The following is a 26798-nucleotide window of genomic DNA, read 5'->3' as shown; positions in this document are numbered from 1 at the left end:
ACTAGACAACAAAATATAAAACTATTGTTTTCAGATATTAGACGACAGTAGTAATGGACCTAGGGCAGGGGTGGGCAACCCCTGGCACGCGTGCCAAACATGGCATGCTAGTAACTTTTGCTGGCACGCGAAACCCTCTCTTATAATCTTCCATTTACAATTTTTTCCTTAATATCTACTTTTTTATTTTTCAGATAAATTCAGTGTAGGTGCATCTTAGATAAATAAATAATTTTACATAACAAGTTATTTTAAAGACCATACACATGGACTGACAAGAGAGGGGAAGAGCAATTTCTATGCCTCTGCCTTAACTCTCCCTGCCTTCCTAGATCCGACCAGTGTTTTGGTTTCATCCACATACACTTGTTAATCTTTGTTCTCAGTGATGAATTTTGTTAAGTCTCGTAATAGGAGTAGCCTGACGGATGAAAGTAGTAGCTTGTGCATATCTCCGAAGGTCACAAAATATAAACCTGATGTAAAATCTCTGTCATCAGTGATGCAGCAGCAAAAGTCCCACTGATAATATCAAACGGAGTCATAAAGTTTTCTGTCGGACTATCAGTGTACACGTGTACATTAAAAAATAAATGTACTTTTCATCATCATATACTGTGTTTTTGTCGCTCGAATGAATTTTATTATTTCTTCAAGGTTCTTCACATACATACACCTTAAGAGATATTAAGTAGGTGTAACATGTTCTCAAAAAATTACGGTTGGCACGCAGAAGAATTTTGAGTCAGAGATTTTGCTGGTTTGGGCACGTACTCACAAAAAGGTTGCCCACCCCTGACCTAGGGTCTGTGACACAGCTGAATTTTGTGAGAGCATATCACCAGAAAGAAGAGAGTTTTGTAGAAAAAGAGTCCCAGAGGTCTGATAGGGGTTCTTTTTTGAGATTGTCCTTAAATACTAAGCTGCACATTCAAACAATAAAATTCAATGGGGCCAAACAAAGAACAGCTAGAGAGATACTGTTCTAACAGCTCACACAAAGCTGTAAGACAAATCTAGTTCTGAACAGTCTGAGTGAAAAAAACATCATTAAACACCTTTGGTACTAAATAGAGATCACAGAAAAATCATGCCTCAAAAGTAGGAAACTAGGCCTAGCAATAAGGAATGCTCTAACCCACCCTAATAACTGAGCCTCAAAAACCATAAATAATATTATCTACAAGTAATTTAACTGCCAGCCAAAACAAAATTCAATTCTTAATTTTTTTAAGTATACTTTATTGATTTTTTTTACAGAGAGGAAGGGAGAGAGAAACACGGATCAGCTGCCTCCTGCACACCTCCTACTGGGGATGTGCCCGCAACCAAGGCACATGCCCTTGACCAGAATCAAACCTGGGACCCTTCAGTCCGCAGGCCAACACTCTATCCACCGAGCCAAACCGGTTAGGGCTTAATTTTTTATTTTTAATATTTTTATTGACTGTTTTGGAAAGAGAGGAAGAGGGAGAGGAGAGAGAGAAGCATGCATTTGCATGCCCTGTCTGCCCAACAGGGACAAAGCCTGCAACCTGGGTATGTGCCCTGACCAGGAAATCGAACCAGTGACCTTTTGGCTCATGGGCGTACACCCAACCAACCGAGCCACACCAGCCAGGAAAAAATTCAACCCTTTAAAGCAGTGGTTCTCAACCTTCCTAATGCCGTGACCCTTTAATACAGTTCCTCATGTTGTGGTGACCCCCAATTTCATTGTTACAAATTGAACATAATTAAAGCATAGTGATTAATCACAAAACCAATATGTAATTATATATGTGTTTTCCGAGGGTCTTAGGCGACCCCTGTGAAAGGGTCGTTCAACCCCCAAAGGGGTCACGACCCACAGGTTGAGAACGGCTGCTTTAAAGGAAAGAAATAAGATGCAGATGTTCAACAACATAATATTCACAATGTCCAGCATCCAAAAAAAGAATATCAGATATTTAAAGCAGCAGCAAAAGAAGACCCTTGGCCAGGAGAAAAATCATTGATAAAAACCTAGAAATGACAGTCAAAATTAAAAATCACTTTAAAATAGCTAATGTAGTATAGTCAAGGACTTAAAGGAAAACACAAACTTAACAAGAACAGAAATGAAAGATTTAAAAAAGAAAACCCACAAAAAACAGGTAATTAAGGTCCCAGAATGTAAAGAGGAAAGAGGGAGGACCAAAAAAACATCCTATCTAATAAAGAGGTAATATGCAAATTGACCATCACTCCAACACACAAAATGGCCGCCCCATGTGGTCAAAGATGGCTGCCACAACATGGCCTGCAGGAGAGGGCAGTTAGGGGTGACCAGGCTGGCAGGGGAGGGCAGTTGGGGGGAACCAGGCCTGCAGGGAAGGGCATTAGGGGTGACCAGCCTGGCAGGGGAGGGCAGTTGGGGGGAACCAGGCCTGCAGGGAAGGGCAGTTAGGGGTGACCAGGCAGGCAAGGGAGGGCAGTTAAGGGCAATCGGGCCGGCAGGGGAGCAGTTAGGCATTGATCAGGCTGGCAGGGGCGTGGTTAGGGGATGATCAGGCTGGCAGGCAGAAGCAGTTAGGGGCAATCAGGCAGGCGAGCAGTTGGGAGCCAATAGTCCTGGATTGTGAGAGGGATCCCAGATTGGAGAGGGTGCAGGCTGGGCTGAGGGACACACATCTTCTTCCCCCCCCCCCCCACCCCACCCCCGGCTGCTCCCTACACGAATTTCGTGCACCGGGCCTCTAGTGTTTTTAATAATGGCCAAAGTGTCTCCAAATTTCATGCGAACAATAAATCTCAGAACCAAGGACTTCAGTGGACTCAAATCAAAGCAGCATAAACAACAAACCACACCAATACATGAATTTAAATTTTCTGAAAACTGGGGCCAAAGGAAAACTTTAAAAGCTGTCAAAAGGAAAAAAAAAACATTATATAAGGGGAAACAAAGACAATATTTACAACAAACTTCTTATCAGAAAATATGCAAGCTAAAAAACAACTGCACATCTGAAAGAAAAATATCTCCATATCTAAAACTCTAGATCAAGTACAAATGTCCTTCAAAACGAAGATAAAACATAGACTTTTAAAAGATGAACAGAGAAGCCAATGGAACTGCACTATAATAAATTTAACTAGAATGCTTTAAAAACAGTTCAAGCACAGGGAAAATATCAGATGGAAACCTCGATCTCTACAAAATAACAAGTACCAGAAACAGTTAATATAAAAGTATAAAACAAGTTTTCTCATTTTTTTACATTTCTTTAAAAGCTAATCACCTTATTACAGGAAAAATAATAAAGCTAGAGATAGACGGAAAAATGTGTAACAATACTAGCACAAAGGCCAAAAGGAGAAAACAGAAGTATACCGTTCTAAGGGTTTTTTTACCTTATAAATGAAGAAATGTAATACTATTTGGAGGTAAATTGATAATTTAAAGATACATATTACAAACCCTTGTCCAGTCCTTAAGAAGCAACACTAAGAGATATATCTAGTAAGCCAATTTTGAACATAAAATGGAATCATAAGAAAATACTCCATAATCCAAAAGCACGCAGGAAAATAGAAAAAAAGAAGGAATAGAAGTTAGATGGGACACGTAAGGGAAAAGGCCAAGATAGCAGACTTAAAGCCAATCGTATCAATATCATTATATTAAATATAAATAGTCTAACTATTATAATTAAAAGACATTGATTTCAGAATGGATAAAATTTTTAAAGACCCACAAGAAATACTCTTTAAATATAAAGACAAGTTAGGTTAAAGGTAAAATGATTTTTAAAAAGATATATCATGTAACAAACTATAAGAGAGTTGAAGTGTCTAGATTAACATCAAAGTTGACTCCAAGAGACTATTACTAGGAATAAAGAAGAAGGTTTTGTAATGATAAAAATGTCAATTCTTCAAGATGACATAAATCGCAAATGTGTAGGCACCTAATAACAAAGCTTCAAAATATGTGAAGCAAAACTGATATATCTAAAAGGAGAAATTGACAAACCCAGAATTATAATTGGCGATTTCAATAGGCCTCCTCTCAGCAACTGATAAAACAAGTAGACAGAAAATCAATAAGAATATAGAAAACATGAACAACACTGTCAACCAACATAACCGTTTATAAAACATTACACTCAACAATAGAATACACATTCTTTTCAAGTGCACATGGAACATTCACCAAGAGAAACCCATACGCTGGACAATAAAACAATATATTTTCAAAATTTGAAGCTTCTGAAAAAATTAAATTTGAAATTAACAAAATATTGAGAATACCACACACACAGAAAATCCGGAAATACTTCTAAATATTGCATAGGACCAAAATGTGTGTGTGAGTGTGTGTGTGTGTGTGTGTGTGTGTGTATCACAAGGGAAACTAAGAAATATTCTGAACTGAATGATTATGAAAACAATATATACCAAAATGTATGGAACACAAGCAGAGCAGTGCTCAAAGAGAAATCTGTCATTCTACATATGTATATTAAAAAGTAAGAAAAATAAGTATTGCTCTCAGATTCTTCCTTCAAAAGTGAGAAAGTGTAAACTAAGCAAAATGTAAAACTGAGCAAAAGAAATAAGAACAGAGAAGCAATAAATGAAACATAAAAAAACAAAACAAACAAAATGAAGAACCGGTTATTTTAAAAGATCAATAAAATTGATAAATTTTTCACTAAATTAATCAAGAAAGAAATAAAAGACAAACTACCAGAAATGATTGATATGGAATTGCTTCACATCATAATGACACTGAAGGGACAATAGAATTAGTATAAACAACTTTATGTCAATAACTAGAGGCCCGGTTCATACACTGAAGGTGGGGGGGGGGGGGGGTCCCTCAGCCCGGCCTGCCCCCTCTCACAGTCCGGGAGCCTTCAGGTTCAGGAGGCGACCCGTCGATCACGGGAAGGCGATGCCCTATCACACCTCTGCTGCTGCCACTGCCGGCAGCACAAGCCTCGGCCGGCCCTGGTTACCTGCGCCTCAGGCCGGCCCTGGGCGGCTGGGGGGCTGAGACTGGGGGACTCCAGAGACAGGTGCATGGAGCAGCCATGCACCTGCCACCCCAGCGGGGCTGAGGGGACTGGGCGCTGCCATCTTATGGCTGTGGGTGCTGCCATCTTTGAGGGCGGGACAGTCAGCATATTCCCACCTTATTGGCTGTGGGTGCTGCCATCTTTTGCTATGGTGTAAGGGTCAATTAGCATATTCCCTCCTTATTGGCTGTGAGAGCCGCCATCTTTGCAATGGCATGAGGGTCAATTAGCATATTCCCCCCTTATTGGCTGTGGGTGCCACCATCTTTGAGGGCGGGGCAGTCAGCATATTCCCACCTTATTGGCTGTGGGTGCTGCCATCTTTTGCTATGGTGTAAGGGTCAATTAGCATATTCCCTCCTTATTGGCTGTGAGAGCCGCCATCTTTGCAATGGCGTGAGGGTCAATTAGCATATTCCTTCCTTATTGGCTGTGGATGCCGCCATTTCTGAGGGTGGGGCAGTAATTAGCATATTCCCTCTTCATTGGCTGTGGGCACTGCCATCTTTGTGATGGCATGAGGGTCAATTAGCATATTTCCTCTTTATTAGATAGGATTACAACTACTCAGATTAAATAGACAAATTCTTTGAATTAAGACACACACTATTAAATTTCAGTAATCACGATAGCACAGTATTGTCATGAGACATGTAGATCAAATGAACAGAATTATAGCATTTAGAAATAAACCCATGCATGCACATACACATTCAATTAATTTTTAACAAAGATATCAAGATAATTCAATGGGTAAAGCAAAATCTTTTCAACAAATGATACTGGAAAACAACATACCCACATGCAGAAAGAACATAAACCCTTACCTCACATCACAAAACAAAAAAAAAAAAAATTAAATTAAAAATGGATCACTTAATCATAGACCAGAAACCTAATAATTACCATAACAAAACTTCTGAAAGAAATCATTTGAGAAAATTCTTCACTACCTTGGAATAGCAATTAGAACTCATATATAGCCTGGGGTGGTGGGGTGGGGGGGAGGAAATGGTAGAACCATTTTTTAAAAGTTTAGCAGAGCTTTATAAATTGAAACCTCTACTTCCCACATGACTCAGCAAGTGCACTCCTATATTTACAGAAATAAAAACATATGCCACACATAAAAACCAGTACATGAGAGTTCATAATCATCAATAAAAGAATAGATAGGCAAACTGTGGTATATCGATACAAGGAACTACAATTAGCAATAAAAAGGAATGACCTATTTAAAGAAACTTTGAAGCCAGATAAAGACCACTGCAGACTATAATTCCAGTTATAAAAAATTATAGAAAAAGCAAAATGAATCTATTGTAACAGCATGGTTACTTGGAGATGCAGCAGTTTCACAAACACATATATTTGTTAAGACAGGAAAATGTACTTATTTACTTTAAAAGGGTACATTTTATTGTATGTAAATTGTACTTCAATAAAGATAATAAAAAATTTAAGTACTAATGAAAGAATCCATGTAAAAATATCTCGAAGAAAAAATATATTTTTAATATACCTAAAGTACCTTCTTGCACATATCCAAGGTAACTGTTAATCTCTCATAAAGTATTCAATATTTTCAAAAAAAGTATTTTCATACCTAACTACATCAGGACAGTAGTTAATGATTTACACTTATTAATCTTAACTGAAAGAGGATTCTTGTGAAATTTCTGGAAACTGAACTATTTAATGAAGTTCATTAGTGACATTAGGATGATTTCTTGCCCAACTGCAACAGCACTATAAACAGAAATTTACATCATTTTCTCTTCACAGCAGACACTGTTAGTTGTTCACCCCAACATTAATGGCTCTTTCCTCCACATAACATATGCTCTATATTGCTAGAGATAGCAACATGTCCACTTAACTACATTTCCCAGCCTCTCTGAAGCTACGCATGGCCACGGCCGTGGTATTTTAAGGAATTTCCTGGAAGTTTCCTTTTAAAGGAGAGGTGTGGCCTGCCTACATTTCCTCCTCCTTCCTATCTAGACTACCACCCAGATGACTAGGGTTTGAACAGCCATCTTGGACAATATGCTACTTGTGATAAACTAAAGATGACAGAGTAACAAGAACGAGCAAGTCCCTTGATAACAGAGAAGTAACCAAACCAGTCATGAAATACTTCCCTCCAAGCTGATTGCATATAAAATATAAATTTCTATCTTGTTTAAACTGTCTACTTTTTAATAAGCACATGGTTGTTACTATAATAAATCATTTTTATAAAAACATTTCAGCAACTGGCATTTTATTTTTAAAAATGAAAAGACTTTTAGTGGAGGTGATGAATTTTAAAAAAAAAATAAAACTATGCAGTTACTCAGGCTCTTTTTATCTTGCCCCAGTCACTGATCAAAAAATTAACGACCCTGATTTTTTCATTTCCAAATGATTCCTCAAATTGGAATAAAGTAGTCTAAGAGAAAAAACACACAACTATCTGCCTATCTGTGGGAAGAAATTTTAAGCTGCATTATTGCTCCATTAATCTCTGATGAAACTTTAAAAAAAATGTAAGCTGTATTATCACTCCATTAATCTCAGGCACATCTATATGCTCCAGTGATTTCTACCTTATCCTTGTGCTAAATTTTATGGTCTACACTGTTAATTTTTAAAAGGCTCAGGAAAAAAGAGACCAATGTTTGGAATAGCTAGGGGGAGCTTCACAGAAGCCCTAAAGTAGAAGAAAGAACAACATATAATACAATGTGCTGGTTAAGGTTCAGGCTCTGACATCAGTGACTTAGTTCCATCACTTGCTGGCTATGTGAACTTGGACAAGTTACTTAAACTTCTTTAGTTTTCTTATCTGAAAAATGGGAACAGGGCCTTGATGAAAAAATACACATAGCTGGCAAGAAGTGAAGTAGTCCCAGGCATTCAGTAAGCACTCTTAGAAAAAGCAAAAGTTCTGCGGTAAGACTGTGCATTCAGATCATATAAAAGGCTGACTTGTAATAAAGATTCATATAAGTGTGTGGCTGGAAATTTTAAATAGAAAAAGAAAACAAAAAATTTAGTAGAGATTAAATACTTTTGGGTAAAATAAGGAAACTTACAGATCAATATATGAAAAGATGCTCATAACCTCATTACGAATCAAGAAACTACAAAATAAAATTTGAGGGGTTTTTTGCTCAGAGTGAAAAAATTAAAAAAAAAAAAAATTTCACTATAGCCAAGTATAGAAGAAATGGCAATTCATGTATTGCCCATAGGAATGTTAGCTGATATAACTTTTAAAGCATTTATGGCTATAACTATCAAAATTTAATATATAACTCTACTATTACAGAAAAAAAACTGAATCTTAATGTTTCTCACAGATGATAGCTAAATAAATAATAGTCCATCCCATGCTATTAAACAGGATTCAACTATTAAATAATAATAATAATAATAATAATAATGAATAAGGTATATCTAATTATACTGACTTGAAAATATTTTAAAACAACGTTAAATAGAAAGAGCATATTGCCAGAAAAGTTGGAGAATGAGCCTCTATCTATAATTTTTTAAGGTACATATATGTTCACCATCATGTTGAGCGTCAACCAATGAACCAGGAGGTCACGGTTCAACTCCTGGTCAGGGCACATGTCTGGGTTTCAGAGCATGCAGGAGGCAGCCAATCAATGATTTTCCCTCATCATTAATGTTTCTCGCTCTCTCCTTCTTCCTTCCTCTCTGAAATCAATAAAAATATATTTTAAAAATAAAAGTACACTGTGGTGTAAGGAGTGAATTACAACTGCACATTGTTAAACATTAGTACTTAAACAAAAAACAAGTTGCAAAAAAAAATATGATATATTCCATTTATAAAAAGTTCAAAAATTATATATATGCATTTAGTGTATGTATTACACATACACTAAACATTCATGATTAAAACTATTGTTAGGATGGAATGAAAAACATACAATTCTAGATAACAGTTACCTCTGAAGGGAGAAGAAAGAGAATGGAAAGGGAAGGTCACCATAGGATTTCATAAAAGAGTAGAGGCCCAGTGCACGAATTCATGCACCAGTGGGGTCCCTTGGCCTGGCCTGCAGGATTGGGCCAAAACCAGCTGTCAGGCATCCCCCAAGGGGTCTTGGGTTGTGAGAGGGCGCAGCCCAGGCCGAGGGACCCCACTGGTGCACGATCAGGGCCAGAGAGAGAAGCAGGAGGTGGGCCTGCTAGGGAGGGTCCACAGGAGGGCTCCAGGGCATGTCTGGCCCGTCTTGCTCAGTCCCAATTGGCCAGACCCCAGCAGCAAGCTAACTTACCGGTCAGAGCGTCTGCTCCCTAGTGGTCCGTGCACATCATAGCAACTGGTCAAATGTCTGCCCCCTGGTGGTCAGTGCACATCATAGCAACTGGTCAGCCAGTCAACTATCTGCCCCCTAGTGGTCAGTGCACATCATAGCGAGCGGTTGAGTGGCCTTAGCATATCATTAGCATATTACGCTTTCATTGGTTAAATGGCCGACTGGTTGACCAGACACTTAGAATATCAGGCTTTTATTATATAGAATAACATTCTTTTTCTTACTCTGGGCATTAGGTACATGGGTGTTCACTGTATTGTGATTCTTTCTACTTTATCTATGATTTATACGTGCTATTTTTATCTATTCCATATCTAATAAAAACAATTTCAAATTACATATGTGCACTGGCAAATATACTTAAAAGAAAAAAACCTAGAATGATAAAGATTAAACTACTGGTAGTTATCTCCCCCGGGTGAGGGAACAAACCTTCATCCTTTAGTATTGTTTGAATTTGAAAATAATTATGTAATGTTTTATTAAATGTATAAAAATTACTTTTCTCTTAATGTTATAATTTTGAAAAGTGTAATCACATGGAAAATGTTAGTGTTATCACATGGAAAATGTTAGTGTTATGTTTATACTGTGATTACCTCTATGTACAATAAACAAGCACATTAATAAGAATAGCAGAGTTGTAAATCTGATCCAATGGAGTAGCTGGATTATGGGTAATTTTTTTATAGTTTCAATTTCTTGGAAGTTTTATTTCTTAGAAACATTTTGCATTTCATTAATACTACCTCACTTGGAGAGAAATTAAAGAAAAATGACAAAGGCAAGAAAGCCAACTCTACCTTCAGGATAGCCAAGGGAAAAATCTACCCACATGCGAAGGCTGAATGTATTACAGCCAATTTACAATAGATAGCACATGCTGTGCCATTAAGTGCACTCAAAACAACTGGAGAGGATCCCCAACACACCAAGGACATTATATCAAAGGTTCTAAAGTACATATGTACATTTTAGCTCTGAACTGAGAACTGGCAGTGCCAAGAAAAACTACAATAGGGGCAACGAAGGTTCCAGAGCACAGGGAGCCCAGGATTGTGCTAAAAAAGAAGAGGGGTATGGAGGCAGGAGCAGAGAGGAAGGAAAGAAGGAAGGGAAAACTTTTCCTAATACCTGAGGAAAAATATGACATGACACAACAATTACACTCAATACCTATAAAAATATTGTACAATCGGAAAGCTAAGTGCCAGGGGAACAAAGAATAGAATAGAAGGTCAGGAATGAAAATTTAAAGGAATCCAAAAATCAGCCCAGCTGGCATGGCTCAGTGGTTGAGCGTCAACCTATGAACCAAGAGGTCACAGTATGCTTCCCAGTCAGGGCACATACCTCGGTTGTGGGGTGTGCAAGAGGCAGCGCATCAATGATTCTCTCTCATCATTGATGTTTCTATTTCTCTCTTCCTCTCCCTTCCTCTCTGAATCAATAAAAATGTATTTAAAAATTAAAAAAATAAAGGAACCCAAAATCCAAATAGGAACCGGGCCAAAGATATGCACTATTTTGTAGTCTTTACAAATGTCCTTTCTATTCTATACATGTGTCAATTCCTAAAAATTGGCAATTTCCACAAAGGTAAGAAGAGAAACAGGGGTAAAAGTCTATTTCATCCTCCTACCAAAAATATCACCAATATGAAATTAATATAAACCAAACTTTAAAAAAAAACAATTAAAATATCCCAAAGCAGATTTGTAGAGAAAAAAATGTAATCTGCTTTCAGAGCTTACCACTAGTACAAACTGAGGCTCTATGTAACCAAGGCTGAAAGAGCCAACTGTTGTTAGGGGACCTTCCCCATTTTCTTTCTCCAAATCAGGGCTTTCCACTCCTATTTCTAATAATCAAAATTTCATGACCTCTTCCCCTGCCAAAATATTCTGATTCCCATCAATCACACCACCATCAGCACCCACCCCACCAGCATTGCCATCTTTCTTCCCAACCTTTTTTCTCCACTCCTCCATTCTCTTACAAATCTTTCTCAACTTGAGAAAAATCTTACTCCCAATGCCTCAAGTATTTTCTTAAAATAGGCAAGTTACAAACCCTAATTTTTGGTTTTACTTTTATACTATCCCCTGCCTTTCTGCCCCCAGCTCCCATATACGTTTAATCTTAAAACTGAGTTGTGTAGGGCTTAATTTAACAGAAAGAACCCAGGCTCAGTGAATACTTTCATATATGGACACACCTGTGATCAAAATGTAAGTCTTCTACTAACTATAACTCATACATGTTTTCAACTGTTCTCCTTGTTGTACATACACAAGAATGTAAATGCCATAAAAACCAAGAACATCTGTTTGGCATTTGATTCCTCCCCTATAATATATATATAATTGCTCACCAAGTCCTGTTATCCTCCAAAATATTACTTGAGTCCACTTCTTTCTCTCCATTCCTACTAGCCCTGCATAATTTCTCACATCTAAACTACTCCAAGAGCTTCTCTGCTGTTACAATCCACACTCCACAGAACCCATATGAGTTTTGTCTCTTAATCATAAATCTGATGACATCATTCTCCTCCTTAAAACCCTTCAGGCATTCCCCTATACATATTTCTACAGCCAATTTACAATAGATAGCACATATATACATACAGAATAAACTTCCAGCTCCTTGTCGTCCAATCTAACCTCAAACATCACCTTTCAGTCTTGTCTCCAATCTACTGAAGACTAGGCACTAAATAAAAGGTAAGTAAATTTTTTTAAAAAGAGAATAATTTCCCAGGATGTCTAGAAATGCTATAATATGACTTATTAATGTATTTTTATGTAGTTACTTATGTAATTGACAAATTTATGGATCCTAACCATACAATATTATCACCAAATTAAAACTTATACAAAATAGCTAAACCAAGTTCTATCCACATACTGTAATGTATTAAAACTGGATTGAGCTGTTTAAAATATTTCTCTTTTCAATTCCAATACTAAAATGTAAGGTAGATCACAAGGAATCTAAGTCAGCAGTTTTTTTTCTAAAACAAGTGTTAGTTAACATGTATCACCAAATTTGTCAGTTTTCTTGAAATGTTAGTCAGTTCTCTGGGTTCTTAAAAGTGCATCACACCTATTATATGAGAAAGTCCGGCAACAAAATCCAAGTTACATTCGAAAATAAGTGCCTACGTAGGTGAGGTTTTCCATCTAGAATATTCCTTGAGTTTATCATATAAACTACCAAAACAAGCTATTTATCTTAACAGAATCATTAGAAAAATTTCCTAAGAACAAGTAAAAATTTTTTCAAATAAAATTTGTAAATGTTACTGAAGAAGCCAGTTTACTAGCTTACATATATCAAATTATAAGTCCTCATGAGAATCATTCCACTGTTTAATTAAATGTTATAGGATCTTGCCGACAGCCTCAAGAATAGCACCATCTGTCTGAGTTTAAAGCTCAGTTTCACCAGGATACTACCAAACAGCAACAAAAACATCACTCTCATAGATATCTCTTTCAACTAATTTATAGACAACTAATTAATGTAGTCTACTTGGGATCACAACAATTGAGTCAATACATGCAGATGATTACTTTGTATGTAAACCAATACACTTTGAGAAATGCTTTTAATAACTTAAACTTCAGTTAAGAACTTGTATTTAAGAAGACAAATATTTATGATCTTCAGTAGCTAACATGTAGATTTATGCTCTGGTATAAATTCTAAGTGTTAAACTGCTCAAGTGTTATATAAATCTCTAAAATTAAAAGGGGCCTGTTATTATTTACTAGTAGAGTAATCATGTAAGTAAATTTTCCTAAAACATCTATAGGTATAAAATTATATTACCAAACTTTTGATAGGATTTCAAATCCCTTTTTTAAAATATGAGAAGTACTTTTAAAAGAAAAAATTATAAAATCACCCATGTAATCTGAAGAATATAGAAACAAAGGTGAGCCAAAACCGGTTTGGCTCAGTGGATAGAGCGTCGGCCTGTGGACTGAAAGGTCCCAGGTTCGATTCCGGTCAAGGGCATGTACCTTGGTTGTGGGCACATCCCCAGTAGGAGATGTGCAGGAGGCAGCTGATCGATGTTTCTCTCTCATCGATGTTTCTGACTATCTGTCTCCCTTCCTCTCTGTAAAAAATCAATAAAATATATTAAAAAAAAAAAAAAAAAGAAACAAAGGTGACTGAGGAAAATGCCATTATATTCCTGAATTCAAAAATAGAAAATAATACTTGCCACTGCAACTCGTAATCTGAACAACTAGTACCTAGGCATGCTCTCTGTAGGTAAAACATCCTCTGCATCTCCCCTAACATTGAATATTAAGGCAGACCATAATAAAGTCAAACCCTAAATATATGAGTGCTATTGTCCTAACCTTCAACTGTGGGAGAAATTGCTGAAAGAACATGAATGGGATAGATACCAGATGGTTTACTAGGCTTCTCAAATGAGTAAAAAGCAACATTAAGTAGGCAAAGGTAAGAACTTTGGTCTCACAGATCAAACTTTATGTAAAAACTTAAAATGTTCTCAACCGGATACTTTTTTATTTACCCCAATGCTTTTTCCCCCACAACCAGAGGGGAAGGGAGCGGGAGAGAGAGAGAGAAACATCAATGATGAGAGAGAATCATCAGTGGGATGCCTCCTGCATGCCCACACTGGGGATCGAGCCCACAACCCAGGCAGGTGCCCTGACCGGGAATCGAACTGTGACCTCCTGGTTCATAGGTCGAAGCTCAACCACTGAGCCATTCCGGCTGGGCCCCAAGACTTTTCACCAAAACTGGGCATCAGGATCTTATGTTTGCTAGACTTTAATTTCACTGCCCCCTTATAATTTGCCTGGATCTCCAGAAAGCAAAAATTCCACTCCCATTTAATTTGTCCCAATCTCTAGTCTTACCAATTAATGGACCACTAAATCCATCTCCATTGAAACTGTATGAAAACACAGTAACCTGAAGTACAGCTGACTACAACCAGGACCAGGGAGGCAGCTGTACAAGCAGGCAAGAATTCTTGGTACACATCTACAACGTATGTATGCCACTATATCCAAAAGTAGAGTTCTTCTCAGGCTTTTTGCTTATCATATGTAAGACCCCCATCAGAAGGTACTAAATTGCTGATTTAGGCAACAATTTAGAGTAAAAAAAATGGAACTAAGATAATATATTTACAAAGACAGACATGACATGACACTGACCAAAGAAGCATCCTTTAAAATGAGATTTCTGGGGTGGTGACTAAAAGCAATTCCTAAGGGAAAGGATCAAAAAATATTATGAACAATGGCCTTGGTATTTGATCCATTTCAAGGGGGCTTACTTTGAAAAATACTTCTCATTTGGGTAGTTTTGTGTCATTTTTTGGTATAACCAGCTCAAAATCAGTTTTATAACTTAAAAGTGTATAACATGTGACCTACTTAAAATGACCATTAAAAGAAAACGAAGATGTTTAAGTGCAAAAGCACATCAACTAAAATGTGAAATTTTTAGCTAAAAGTATTTTTAAATGTTTATTCTGGCTCAAACTCAGTATCTTTAATCTTTGCCTTTAAAAAGCACTCGGGCTACAACTGAGATTGTCCCCACTTCCTTCATACTTATTCAGTTCTTACATCCTCTCATCTTTTATTTTTAAAGGGTTATCTTACTCTTTTTCACTGCTAACCCCATCACCTTGATACCATCTCCAGCCAAACCTGTTTAAGCAACAACTTTTCTTGTATCTTCCATCTTTCTGTCTGTCTCCACCACTGATACTCATAAGCCCACAAACACAAATGAGGTTCTAGCAGCCTGCTAAAAATGTTCCTTCAATCTACTTTTCAATCTTTAACCCTCCACTCCCCCCTCTCCCATGTCCCTGCTTGCTTCACAATCAACATTCTTCAACTGAAAAGTACTATTCATTCGTTCCACAATCCACTATGATCTAGATTTCACCCTCAAAAGTCAAATGTAACAACTTCAACTAAGTACCAAGCTGTCCAAATAGCAAACTTCCTCATATTTCACTTGTTACTTCTCCCATTCAATGTCCATCACAACTGCCTTTGAAAAATCATGATTATTCTCTTTATTTGGCAGAGACAGCAAAATTTAAATTGTCTATTTAAAGTACATATAACACATACAATCATGGCTTAAATGCCTAGACTTCATGAGAAGTACTCCTGGATCAAAATTTAGTTTGTTTTAAATGCACAAAATTTTTAAAATGATGGGTTACACCGTTCAACAATTCTAATTTGTCTGTGTAAGAGAGTAAACCTAGAAAGGCTTTTTAAACACATTATTAAATGTAATAGCATTTAACACACTTCTTTTTCCTCAATTCATTTCTCATAATAGTTTCTATATCATCTTGGATTATCTCCCACTTTGAATTTCATATCCCATCTGCTCATTTAAGATTCACGTCTGTCCAGTTTCTTGAATATTTGTCACTTTAGTCATTAGCATTTTGGATAATATAGCACTGGTTTGTTTTTTTTTAGTTCAGAACTGAATTATTTTAGAAAACTGATGATTTTAAATTTTAACATCACCATTTCTCAATCTAAATTGGCCTGTCCCTGCTTCAAATTTTCCACCTAACAAAAATTAGATTTCAATAAGTTTGTGTACTATTTTTTAAAAGGAAACTAAGACCATAAATTAAAAGTGCTCTCCTACATACCACTTCAGTACATGTTCTCAAGGACAGACTCAGAGTTGTCAACTGAGCTTCCAAATAATGCCCTTTCCAGTCCTCTCTAGCAAGCCACATCCACCCATTCCTCCAAGATTCCTTAAAACTCCCCTTCTGAGTTTTTCTGGCTACAAGGTGCTATACTATCTGTCCATGCTGCTTTTTCTCCCTCTGCACTTACAATATAGCACCTTAGAAGTTAAATAGGTCTTTTTTCCATATAAGCCCCTTAGTCCCTTTGTAAGCCTAAGACCATTTTAACCATTTCTGATGTGCATTATTTTTTAAAAATATTTTTTATTGATTTTTTACAGAGAGGAAGGGAGAGAGAGAGTTAGAAACATCGATGAGAGAGAAACATCAATCAGCCGCCTCCTGCACATCTCCCACCGGGGATGTGTCCGCAACCCAGGTACATGCCCTTGACCGGAATCGAACCTGGGACCTTTCAGTCTGCAGGCCGACGCTCTATCCACTGAGCCAAACCAGTTTCGGCAATGTGCATTATTTGAAAATGAATTATATAACCTAAGTTTCTCAAACATAACATAAAAAAAATTAACATTTCTAAATACTAGTTTATTCGCTACCCCATACAATCTCAAGCCCTACCACCATTTCCTTTTTTATTTCACTGGTGTTCAGAAGTCCTCATTTACCACACAAAATTGGAGGTAGAAAGCTTGTCTCTAGTATAAGTAAAGAAGAAAAGGTAAGAAAAGAGGTAAAGGGCAAAGAAATACAAAATCTTTTCCTGATGACATCATAGGACCTGCCACTATTCTCAACATTTTATTTTTTATTTTTCCAAAATTTTATAAGAGTTTATTTGAACTAAACTGATGACATGCCTGGAAGCAAGATCTTGAATGCTCCTATATAATATTAATTTAAGGCATATACCAACAAGTTCTGGTTACATATTTACTCCTTAAAGCAACCCACTAAAAATTTTTTAATGATACAGCTTAAGGTCTGGTAAAGAAATTATTGAAAGCAAATACTGAAGCCAACAGAATGCAGGAAAGGAGGAAAAAGGAATAAGGAAAAAATGGGACAAATAAAATAAGTGGTAATATGGTAGATTTAAACTCAACTACCAACATTTTAATAAAATATCAATCAGCAAAGAAGAAGCAATAGATTCCTGCAGGAAAGGGAAAATCTGCCTCAATCCTTACTCCAAAAACTGCTGCACTTCACACCAGGGCCATCCTTGCCTCAACACTCTTCAAGCTTCTCTTTCAAATATCAATCCTCTCCCAGGCCTCGAAGAGGGCTGAGCCTGCGCAGCCCTCACTCCCAATGCCTGGAGCCAAGAAAGGTTTTAGGAGTGCCTGCTCTGACTGCCAGCACTGCAGAGTCAGAGGAAAGGTACTTCCCTAACATCCTACACAGGAAAAATAAAGGTAAGTAAGTTTGATCCCATAAAAAATGCTGCCATAAATAGCAGCTGAGTTCTCTAACACAAGTATTTAAGTACCATACACTGTAAATAGGCTAACCATCATTTGGAGCAATAGAAGAGTAGGTTGTTATGTGAAAACCAACTTACAAACTAACTTGTTCTAATACTTTATAATGCTAAAGACCACCTCCATGTAAAATTTTACATCTCTAGATAAAAACTTAGGGTACTATTCCTATTCAACAGGACTAATACAGAAACTACAGATTTGTAGAGTTGTTTGGAGGGGGGCCCTTTTCTTCCTTCAATAAGGTCTAAACAATATTTTTAGATGTTGCGACATTACTCAATGAAAAATAGAAATTAGCCGGTAGTTAAGGATACATACTTTGTTCAAAACATAGTAAGGTTTGAATACACACACACACACACACACACATTACATTTTATAAATAACCTATAATTTTTGGCTGACTTTGTTTTTGTGGTTGTTTTATCATATGTAACAACAACAACAACATAGTAAGGGTTGTTACATGTATGTCAGGATAAAAAGTGACTTAGTCTTTAAGAAGAAAAATATTAAGTACTATTTCTGACATTCACTGAGACAAATCTTAAAATGTTAATAAAACAGCTATTTAAAGTTCAAAGAGCACTCCAGAGCTGCCAAGGAATTAATAGCTTAAACTACCAAATAAGAGTCACAGTTCAGTTTCCAATCTCAGCCAGTCATAGCTCAGAGTTGGTAGAGCAAAATCACTCAGCATATTAAAGATATCACGCAACTGTGAATCATATACAAATGAAAAGTTATAACATCTAAAGATGAATTTCAAGTTTTTCTTCTCAATCACTACTTATTTATGAGGACAAACACAAGAACAATTTAATCTTCTGCTTACCCCCAAAAAAGAACAAATACAGCTTAACTACTATATTTAACACAAGTAATTTTGCCACTCCAACTTCCTGGTAAACTGCCTAAGGCTACTCTAAGGTTTAGTTGTAATTTGCTAGAAGTTTCTTCCTATTAAAGAACATTATCAAGTCTTCCGAAGTACTTTCCTTAAAAGGTACTCAAAGTGATTTTTTGCACTTCCTGCCTTCCATATTTCTGTCAAGTTTACGAGAAACTGAGGCAAAAAATAAAATAAAAACATTATGTGAACAACCTGATCTGAATAGTCACTCATAGAAAAACTGAATGCCATTCAACTTATTACCAGTTCACTGCCCATATTACTGGGCTCATGGACAATAATCTTGTAACTGAAGGTTGAGGAAAAGCCCTCCCTCTTATACTGCTTTAAAATACAGAAATGAAGGAATTCTGGATCAAGACCCAAACAAAATCTCCAACAGGCTCCAATATCTATAGGTTGCCTAACATATATAGAAAATCTAAATACTAACTGAATTCCTATTCCTTTGAGGTATGATAAGCATACCTCATCTCTTGATCAGCTGGATTCTCTTTAATAAATATTTTCTAGAACTCATCTAAAATATTACCAAGCCACAGTACGTAAGTCCTAGGTAATATATATTCAGAACAGAGCTAAACATCTAAATAAGTTCAAAGAAAAATAATTATGATCAGGACCTAAATGGGCAATGAAAACTCCCTTAGGGAGTAAGATGAAGAAAAAAAGAATAGTTGTCCAGCAATTAATTAATTTAACAAACAGTTAATGAGCACCTAACTATGAAGAGAATGCAAAGATGATTTAGACTGGGTCACTGCCCTACAGAAGCTCATCTACTTATCAGAGGCATATAGAAGGAGATACACATAAGGAGCAAGAGTGACTAGTTCTACCTGTGGGAGTCAGGGAAAGCTTCTCGGAGGAAGTGATATTTGACCTACTTTTAAGATGAGCAGGATTGTACCAGGCATATACACATGTTAAAAAACAAAAACTATGAGGTGGTTCCTGAGTTAGATACATTAGATAATGTATGTTTTCCTTATCTTTCTCTAGGACATTAAAATTCAATCATGAGAATTGCCAACACAAAATGTTTTTACACACCAATTATACTCTTTTGAATACTTTACTTATTAGCTCTCAAATTAAGCCCAGATGGATTTAATCACCTTTGCTATTTAATGAAATGAAATAATGTGACACTATGTGAGGAAGCTTCATGTGTCTTATGTAAAAAATACTTCCTCGGGAATTTATCAGTGTTCTTTGGGGTAAAAAAAAAAAAAAAAAGTCACACCCTTTTAGATGATCAGTCTTTGAAATTTTCACTCAACATTATAAAATTCCTGTTCACAATTATATTTTATTTTAAACAAATTATTACCTCAAATTTAATATCAAATGTCTTAAATGGCCCTGGCCGGTTTTGCTCAGTGGACAGAGCATGTACTGGTCAAGGGCATGTACCTCAGTTACAGACCTGGCCCTGGTCGAGGAGGGTGCAGAAGGCAACCAGTGGATGTGAAAATCAACGGAAAAGTGTCTTCTGGTAAGGATTAAAAAAAAAAGTCTTAAATGTAACCAATTAATGCAATAATTTAATACAAATTAAGACTTATTATAGTAAAAAGGTCTAGAAAAGATTGAGAAAAAGCTATTTACCTGCAAATATACCTAATTTTCTTTATCTCCCCCTTTTCATTTTTAAGTTAACACTGCAAAGTTAAACTATACAAAACAAAGACACAAATGAAATTTCAATATAATCTACTCAGGAGGTTCCGTTAACAATAATGGAATTTCGCTGTACTAGAAAAAATACAAAATGTAGAGAGCTGTCAACCAGGGCTCTGTGCTGTTTCACAGTAGTAGAAATACAGTTTTAATAAGATTCTACCACCATTCACCTAGAATGAGAAAATAAACATTCATAAATACACACAATAAACCAGAGTGTGGAAGTGCCAATGGCAAAACATTTTCCTTTGAACACAACTGATTCTCCTAAATCTCATCCAGAAAGGAGAGGAAAAAAGTCATCTTTCTCCTTTTTTCAGACTGAAACCTAAATGTACTCTGAAATTTATATTAGCTTAAAAAAAGGAAAATAACTTTACTCGAACAAAAATAACTAAAACGTGCTAACATAAATGCGAGTAAACCAGGAGTTCCTATAAGAGAAGACTACTATAGCCAATTTATGAGGATAGAATCTATTCCATACTACAGATGATTTTAAAAAATCAAATAACAAAACAACATAGTGGAGTAGAATTGTCTCCGAAATAAACACCAATCACAACATTTTTGCAGAAGTTAAAGCTATGTTTATATCAACTAATGCAAATACAGAAAACTATGCTGATGTACAGTGACTTTATACTAAACAAAAATTGGGCAAGCATACATATTTTACTCATGCAAATGAGTTGAATTTACAATTCCTCATTTATGTTAATATTTACCAAGATTAATGGAAAATCATCTCCCCTAGGTTATGAAGTGAATTCCCCCAACACAGAACAAAGCTGACACCTTCAAATCTTTTGAATAAACAATGAAAGGACATACTATAAAAGGAAATATCTGAACAGGATTAGAAAGAAGTTAAATGATTCAAGAGAGTAAAAAAAAAAAAAAAAGCCCTAAATTCCAAGAACACATTACAAATATTGATTCTTTAATTTCAAAACTCTAAGCAAGTTCTATGAAGCAAACATGCATGTGTGTGAATTCTTTTTTAAACTATTCCCCACAGCACATTTTGAGACTATCCAGTTAACTCACTTTGCAATGCATTAAATGTAATTTCTCGAAATAGTAAAGTAAAATGACAAAATTGAAATTCTGGTAGCTAACACTACACAACACATAGTTTGGAAAGCAGATTGGCACACAGTGCATTTTAAACAAATGACACTAATAGCAATGTTGCAGAAATCATTGTTCTCCACTTCTAACAAATGGTTGCAATGCACAGTTCAGTAATCATAAAACCTAATATTCAACTATATTACTATTTCTCATAAACTTTGTCTAATCTCCCTCACTGGCTAGCATCTGTGAAAAAAAATGTATCATCCACTTTAAGGAAGAAAAAAGCGCACCTTCTATTACTAGTTTAAAGAAGGAGAACATTGTTATTGTCTTCTATCAAAAATAACTCAAATCATTTGAAAAAAATATCCAGTCTATCTTTGAATCAAACTTGGACAGTTGAATTAACTGTTCCAGAAACAAAAATCCAAAGCAATAACCTTATTACTATTTACATTGAGTTTCATCTTAATTTTAAATAACTTGACAAATAGAACTACAGAATGTACTTATCTTCTGCAAATGGTTATCATAATTTATAGCACATAGTACAAACTAGTGACAGTGTATCTTTTTACTAATCTCAAGAATAGAGGAGATCTCTGAAAATGTTTGATGAATACAATTAACTCACAATTAAGGAGGCTAAATTAGCCAGTGAACAAAAAAGATGAATCAATTTTTCCGTAAGTAATTAATATAATCCACACTATACCTTAATGTTACTCAAAGGAATGCCTGAAGAGATTTTTTTTCCTAATAAATACCTAATACAATCATGAAAAATACAACCAAAACAATCCAAAGAAAATGCTAAGTTATCTAAGCACCTGGCAAAAACTCAATAAACACTAATTGTCCTAAAGGCACCCCCCCACCACCACCACCTTTATTCTCACAAAGAACAGACCCAACCTAACTTCCTCTCAATGAGCACTTCAAGCAATAACACAGCAACATATCATATAGCATAGAAATCTTGAGTACATTATTTTCTCTTAAAATTATGAACTCATCACACGTACAAATGGCTCTTTAAAATGGTCCAGTAAACTGCTACACTATGCCTTAAATTGCTGTCTATTATGTACTTAAAAATATTTACTAGCAATTGGAGGTTATATGGCAACTATTATTACTGTGTGGCAATTATTGCTATTAAAAATATATAAATACTGTAACACCATGTGCTACTAACAACAAAAGGCTAAGCAGAAAACACACATTAGCAAGTTATAAACATTTTCATTAAAGAAAAGATGCTTTAAATGTAAATACTAAAATAGGAAATTGGGATGAAAAAAATACCGTGTTTTTATTTTGGCACTTGAGAAGATTAGAGAAATCATTCCCTTTTCCTCATTTTCAATTGACAGTCCTCCCCATTTGGTTCTAACTCAAAAGAATAGATCTCAAAGTTTACAACTATGTTCTCTTTCTGCAAAAAAATAAATCTCTTAAGGAAAACAGTAAAAAGGTCACCAACAACTTAAAATATAGAATTAATGATCCTTGATAGGAATTAATTACTAATGTGTTTATGTGTGTTTCAATCCAAGGAGGAAGAATTTGATATCACCCAATTACCCCATAGTCAGGGAGATTCTAAGCAAATAAAAAATGAATGTAGGATATACATACCTAAGAATTAGACTGCATCATGTCAAAGAGTATATACTTAAATCTAGTTAAAGGACACAAAATTGCTTTTCTCCATATCATCTCAATAGAGAAACATAACTAAAGAAACAAAACTAAAGATATACCTATATCTGGAAATTATGTGTCTTCCCACAAGGGTGGCTTGACTATCATAGGGTGCACTATTGCTACACTTTCCAAAAAGACAGATTTAACACACTTAACTGAATTATAACTGAGTGACTATATAACAAGTCTCCCAGAAATGTGATGGACAGCATGAGAAAACAGTTTTGAGTCACAAAGGCACAGCCATGCATGTATTTAATGCAGTAGCTACAAATCTCACAACAGTAGGAATAAGAAACACATACAATGACCCATATCATGTATACACAATGGCATTTTCACATTAGAAAAAGGGGGCAGGGGTTGACAGAGAATTTAGGAAATTTGATACCACAGAAACTGATGCAGTAGAAAAATCAGAAAGCAAAATAAGTAAAGGACTAACAAAAATCTTAAGGCACCTGATTGCAAAATCAATGTTTGCTAAACCATAATGAACAACTCAAGGAAATAGAAAGTGGGTGGGTGATTAGTATGGTACAGACTTTTAATCTCTAGTTTTTATTTCAATTCACATTAATACGAATGTCTAGTTAAATTCTCTATAAACAATACTTTGTTCAAAAAGCTTCAGGCCAAAAAGAAAAATATATGCTATTAATAAATACATAGAGTTCTTATAATGCATGCTTTATTTTGTCCAAGTGATGATTTTATCCTTTTAGAATTAACTATTCTATACAATGTACTTTAGGCAACACATTTTTTATATTCCAGGTTGTTGCTGTATGTAATTTTCAAGAAAAATCAGCAGCTTTCTAACAGACTAGTATTTTTTAAATTAGCATCTTATTCACTCCACATACAAGAAAATGTAGATACTTTAGTCTTTTCAAAAAATTCACCACATGCGGTCCTGCAGTTCTGCATTTCCAAGTTACTACCTAAAGAGAAATTCTGTTTTTTAAAAAGAAAAAGAAAAAATCAATTCCTGGTTTAAAGAGATTCAGGAGAGGAATACCCAAAGCACAAACCTTTAGTTGGTCATAAAGCAAAGAATCCTTCTCCCACAAAACTGTTCCTCCAAAAGAATCTCAAGCATCTTATCTCTATAACATTATAATCCTCATTTAAGGTTTAAAAAGAGAGATAAAAAAATGACATATCCTAAAGAATGGCTACACATGTAATATACTTTCATTCATCTACAAAACCGACTGCATATAAATCAATCACATATACACAAGCCATTACCAGTCAGCATGATATATGGTAATTTGGAGGATCTCTCTTCACTAATATTGGTCTACTTGGTTATTTTAATTACCTGTTAAAGTGTCAATGTGGTCACCAGATGCCAAACAAAAACCATTTTAAATACCACTTAATCAATACATTTGCTAATCTATGAAAGTCCCAGAACCTGACTGATACTAAATGACAGACTGAGAGGGAGAAAAGAGGAAGCAAAATGCGTTTTATTCCCATATATCAAAAGATTAAGGGAAAACCATCACAGCACTAAGATAAAGAATCACAACTTATAATTGAATTTTAAGATTAAATGTTTTAATAAAAATGTGTGTGTGTGTGTGTGGGGGGGGGGGGGGGGGAACTGACCTGATCTCACTATAATGAAAGCAAGGATACTGTGTCACTCAGTCTTTGTAGATAAAAATCGCATGTTTTGATTTATCTGCATAATGAAACATATTTAATAAAATAACACATTTGAAAAGTTGGCAAGAATTTGTATTTCTCCACTAGTCTCAAAGAAAAAAAGCATCCATGCTACCTATAATTAAATGTAGCTAATTACAATTTGAACACTAAATTATTTATCCAGTGCAAACAAGGATTAAGAAGAAACAATGTTTTTATCTACAGCAGAGGTTACAAAAAAAACAATTTCCAAAATGCATGCTGTCCAAAAGGCAGTCCCCCGAAAAGGGTACACAACTTAAAATAAGTTGTTTTTTTAAGGCTAAATTAAACAAACCGTTTCAGCCAATTTTCCAATTATATTCTACGCTGGAAACATAATTGCCTTACATCTGTTTACAAATCTTTGCTCAATATTTAAACAAATTCGTCGTGTCTCGGGCACATAACTATACATACAGTAACTCATGCACAAAGCACATGTTTAAAGACCACGCACTGCAATTATTAGCCTAAACGCCAGGTTTAACAACGTGAATGTTTTCAGAGCGAGGTAATACGACCCAATAAAAAGCAAAGATGGCATTTACCACCAAATGTCACTGCCACCGCCGGGGAAGAGTTGCTGGAGCCCCATACATGTTTAATTTCGGTGAACCCAGATGCCATCGTCGGGTGCCAGGCTTCCAGGAGAACAATTGACACCCTAACTGCTTCAAGATTAAGGCAGGCGATTCAAATCCGAAGGAAAAGTTGTCAATTATCAGAGAGAGCGAGCGAGCGAGCGAGCGCGAGAGAGGCGAAGGCAGATAAAAGCGATGTTATCAAACCGCCCAGCTTGTTGCTGTTGTGTGTGTGTGTGTGGATTCCTTGTTAGGGTAGAGAAAACAGTTTTTAGAAGACACAGGGGGAGAGAAAGAAGGGAAAAGCGTTCTCCACCTTCCGTCGGCTCCGGGTAATGGCTTTACGGCTCTCCGGCGTAGTAAGCCCCGGGAGGCGGGCGGCTGTCCATGTTTACAACCGCGGGAGCTTCGGGTGCGAGAGTCCTTTACTGACACAATCGCATTCAATCAACTGTTTTCGGGCGAAATTGCAGGTGTCATTATGGGAATTTTTTAAAAAATTCAAAAGGCGGGCGGCCAGGCAGCCGATCCGACAAGGGGGGGGTAGAGGGGGGGCGGGGGGCGAGAAGGCTGCTTATCGCGGACGCGGGCAGCGCCAGGCAAAGCTTTTCACGTTCCGGGGGCGAGACGGAGGGGGAGGGGGGGACAGGGGAAGGGAGGGGGTGCGCGACGGCAGCCGAGGGGGGGCGTTCGAAGTGCGACCCAGAACCAGCAGCTCCGGGACTTCCACGGGCAAATGCCACGCCGAGCGCCGCGCTCACAAACGATTTTTAAAGAGCCCGATAAACACTGGACGGGATCCAGGGCGAGGGAGAGACGATCCAAAAGGGGGAGAATCGGCAAGAGGCGAACGGCGGGGAGAGGCGAGGGAGGGGCGAAGTCCCGGCGGCGGGAGGAGAAAGTTGGTCGGCGGCGGAGGTCGGGGACCCCCTCCCCCCGGCCCGGCCCCCCTCCCCGCCGCCCCGCTACTCACCAGCGAGAAGAGGTTGGAGTGACAATCCTCCAGGCTCGCCCCGTTCGCCACCCAGTTCGCTGCCGCAGTCATGATCCTCCGCGAGCCCGGCCGCCAGAGCGGGGCATGTCGGAACGAGGCGTCCGAGGCGAGGCCGGGCCGGGTGGCGGCGCCTCGCCGGGGAGCGCGGGGCGGCCGGGCCGCCGCCGCCGCCGGGGAAGGGCGCGAGGGCCGGCGGGCGGGCGGGAGGCGCCGCGGCGACGCCGCGCCGGGGGCGGCGGGCCCGGGCCGGCGGGGGGGTCCGCGGCGGCCGCGCGGCTCCTTCCTGCTCGGGCGGCGGCGGCGGCGGCGGCGGCGGCTCCCGCGACTCCGGCGGCGGCGGGGGGCGCTGTCCGCGCGGCCCGGCGCCCTCCCCGCCTCTCAGGGCCGCCGCTGACTCCCCGGGCTGGCGCTGCGGGCCGGCCGCCGCCTCCGCCTTCCCTGTTCCTCCGCCGCCGCCGCCGCCGCCTTGTTTATCTCCAGCCACCGACTCCCCCTCGGCCCCCGCCGGCGCGTAAGGGGAGGCGAGCCCCCAAGCCGCCGCCGCCGCCGCCTCGGAGCCGCCGC

General features: G+C 37.6%; 1 protein-coding gene across 1 annotated transcript in view; it reads right to left on the bottom strand.

Moving 5' to 3' along the window:
* The window catches only part of MED13L (mediator complex subunit 13L), a 286536-nt gene extending 260223 nt beyond the window's left edge, over nucleotides 1-26313 (bottom strand). Inside the window, exon 1 of the mRNA XM_081113924.1 lies at nucleotides 26214-26313. Coding sequence (XP_080970050.1) covers nucleotides 26214-26285 — 72 coding nt within the window. The 5' untranslated portion in view covers nucleotides 26286-26313. The remainder of the gene's footprint in view (nucleotides 1-26213) is intronic.
* Between the last annotated feature and the right edge of the window lie 485 nt (nucleotides 26314-26798).

Source organism: Myotis nattereri (genome assembly GCF_964212035.1).
Source record: "Myotis nattereri genome assembly, chromosome: 19".
Classification (NCBI taxonomy): domain Eukaryota; kingdom Metazoa; phylum Chordata; class Mammalia; order Chiroptera; family Vespertilionidae; genus Myotis; species Myotis nattereri.
Note: the sequence above shows the minus strand (reverse complement) of the source record. Positions and strands in the feature narration are given on the sequence as shown.